At 33.5% G+C, this 2,125-nt stretch overlaps 1 protein-coding gene across 1 annotated transcript; it reads left to right on the top strand.

Moving 5' to 3' along the window:
* Positions 1–6: 6 nt before the first annotated feature.
* LOC101504166 (probable LRR receptor-like serine/threonine-protein kinase At4g29180) lies at positions 7–2,125 on the top strand. Its single transcript, XM_004517048.4, has 5 exons — positions 7–982; positions 1,357–1,495; positions 1,638–1,709; positions 1,841–1,912; positions 2,008–2,125. The coding sequence occupies exons 1-5, from the start codon at positions 58–60 to the stop codon at positions 2,099–2,101; spliced, it is 1,302 nt and encodes a 433-aa protein (XP_004517105.3). The 5' UTR covers positions 7–57; the 3' UTR covers positions 2,102–2,125.

The raw sequence follows: 2,125 nt of genomic DNA, 5'->3' as shown, positions 1-2,125 counted from the left end.
GATGATACAAAAATAAAATACAGCACAGATGGATCTCACATACAAACAGGACTTAACATGAACATTTCTTCTGAGTATGCATATCCAAAGAATCCAAATCTACCATTACCACTCTCAGATCTCAGAAGTTTTCCTCAAGGAAAGAGGAACTGTTACCGATTAATTGCCGGAAGAAGAGGCAGTTTACATTTAATAAGAGCTTCTTTCTTGTATGGAAACTATGATGGAGAAAACAAACTACCTGAATTTGATCTCTATATTGATGTCAATTTTTGGTCATCGGTGAAATTCAGAAATGCTTCAGAAGAAGTTACATTGGAAATAATAAGTGTGGCGAAATCGGAGGAAACAAATGTTTGTCTTGTGAATAAAGGAGATGGAATTCCTTTTATATCAGCATTGGAACTTAGACCAATTAATAATTCAATTTATAACACTGAGTTTGGTGAATCTGCTTCACTTTTACTTTACAAAAGATTTGACATTGGATTAATCAATGGAAGTGGTAGATATGAAGATGATGTTTATGATAGAATTTGGTTTCCATTTAGTTCCTCTTCGTGGAAATCTTTAAACACTTCTTCAGAAATTGATGTTAATGGAGATGGATTTAAAGTACCATTTGAAGTTATTAGAACTGCTGCTACGCCAAGGAATGAAAATGATAGTTTGGAATTTTCTTGGATTCCAAGTAATCCAAATTTGAAATTTTATGTCTTTTTGTATTTTGCTGAAGTGGTGAAACTTAAGAAAACTCAGCTGAGAAAATTCAATATTTCTTGGAATGGTTCTCCTTTGACTAAATCATTAGTACCAAGCTACTTGTACGCAACCACTGTTTTTAATTTGAAGTCGTTGGTGGCGAACGAGCATCGAATTTCAATACAGAAAACCGAAGATTCGACACTTCCACCTATTCTTAATGCAGTGGAGATTTATGTACTAAGACAAGTTGAAGCACTTCCAACATTTGAAGAAGATGGTATGATATGTTTTATAATCTTCTTTGGTAAAATTTCATGTGAAAAAGATAGTGAGTTTGTGACAATGCCTACCCTACTGACAATTGAATAAGAACAAAGTTCAATGTAGTTTATGAAGCAATGACACAAACAGCGGACACTACATTGGTACAAACACATAAACACCGGTAATAATTTAAGAAAATAGAAGTAATTGAATGTAACCACATGTCTCGGCATCGTATCAGTGTCCGACACTGATACGTGTCGGAACACCAGACGCACCTTCAATTCTAGTAGGGTGCACTCTTACCAAACAATGGTATTACTTGCAGATGTTTTTAGTTTAAATGATTATACCTTTTTAAGTGAATTCAGTTATATTTGAAAACAGTTGAAGCTATAAGGAGCGTAAAAGAAAGTTATAGAGTTCAAAGAAATTGGGTAGGTGATCCATGTGAACCAAAGAACTACACTTGGGAGGGCTTAAAATGCAACTACAGCACTTCACTTCCTCCAAGAATTGTATCACTGTGAGTGAATCTGCATTTCCTTTTCCTTCTTTTCAATTCTCCCATTCTAAAAGTCCTTCATAAATAAACATATGTATCACTTTGGACTATGACTTCAAATCATGATGTTCAATTTTATAAGAATACATTTTCTTTTTTATAGGAATCTGAGCAGAAGCAGTCTGAGTGGGACAATAGCTCCTGCCATTTCCAACCTGTCTTTCTTGGAATCTTTGTGAGTACACATCAAGAAAATTTTGAGTACATATATTGTCATAATGCTCTTAAAGTCTTGGCATTTAGAATATTTCTCCATTCTAGATATATTATATTGATATCACATTAAGTACATTATTTTTTATTCAGGGATTTATGTAACAATAGCTTAACTGGATCAATGCCTCAGTTTTTGGAAGAATTGAGTTCCCTTAAATATTTGTAAGTCTTTTTTTATGATGATCACAAACTTTAGACATTTTATATTGGTGCTAAATTGGTAATGGCTAATGCAAGAAAACTCAAATTATTTGTAGGAATTTAAGAGGCAACCAACTTTCAGGTTATGTCTCTACCACTCTCTTACAAAGATCAAAGACTGGATTACTTACTTTGAGGTATGTCCTATAAAAGAAGACCATGATATGCTCAATG

The sequence above is a fragment of the Cicer arietinum genome, unplaced genomic scaffold (genome assembly GCF_000331145.2).
Source record: "Cicer arietinum cultivar CDC Frontier isolate Library 1 unplaced genomic scaffold, Cicar.CDCFrontier_v2.0 Ca_scaffold_4647_v2.0, whole genome shotgun sequence".
In the NCBI taxonomy this organism is placed as follows: domain Eukaryota; kingdom Viridiplantae; phylum Streptophyta; class Magnoliopsida; order Fabales; family Fabaceae; genus Cicer; species Cicer arietinum.
The sequence above is the reverse complement of the archived record's forward strand: the minus strand, read 5'-3'. Positions and strand labels throughout refer to the sequence as shown.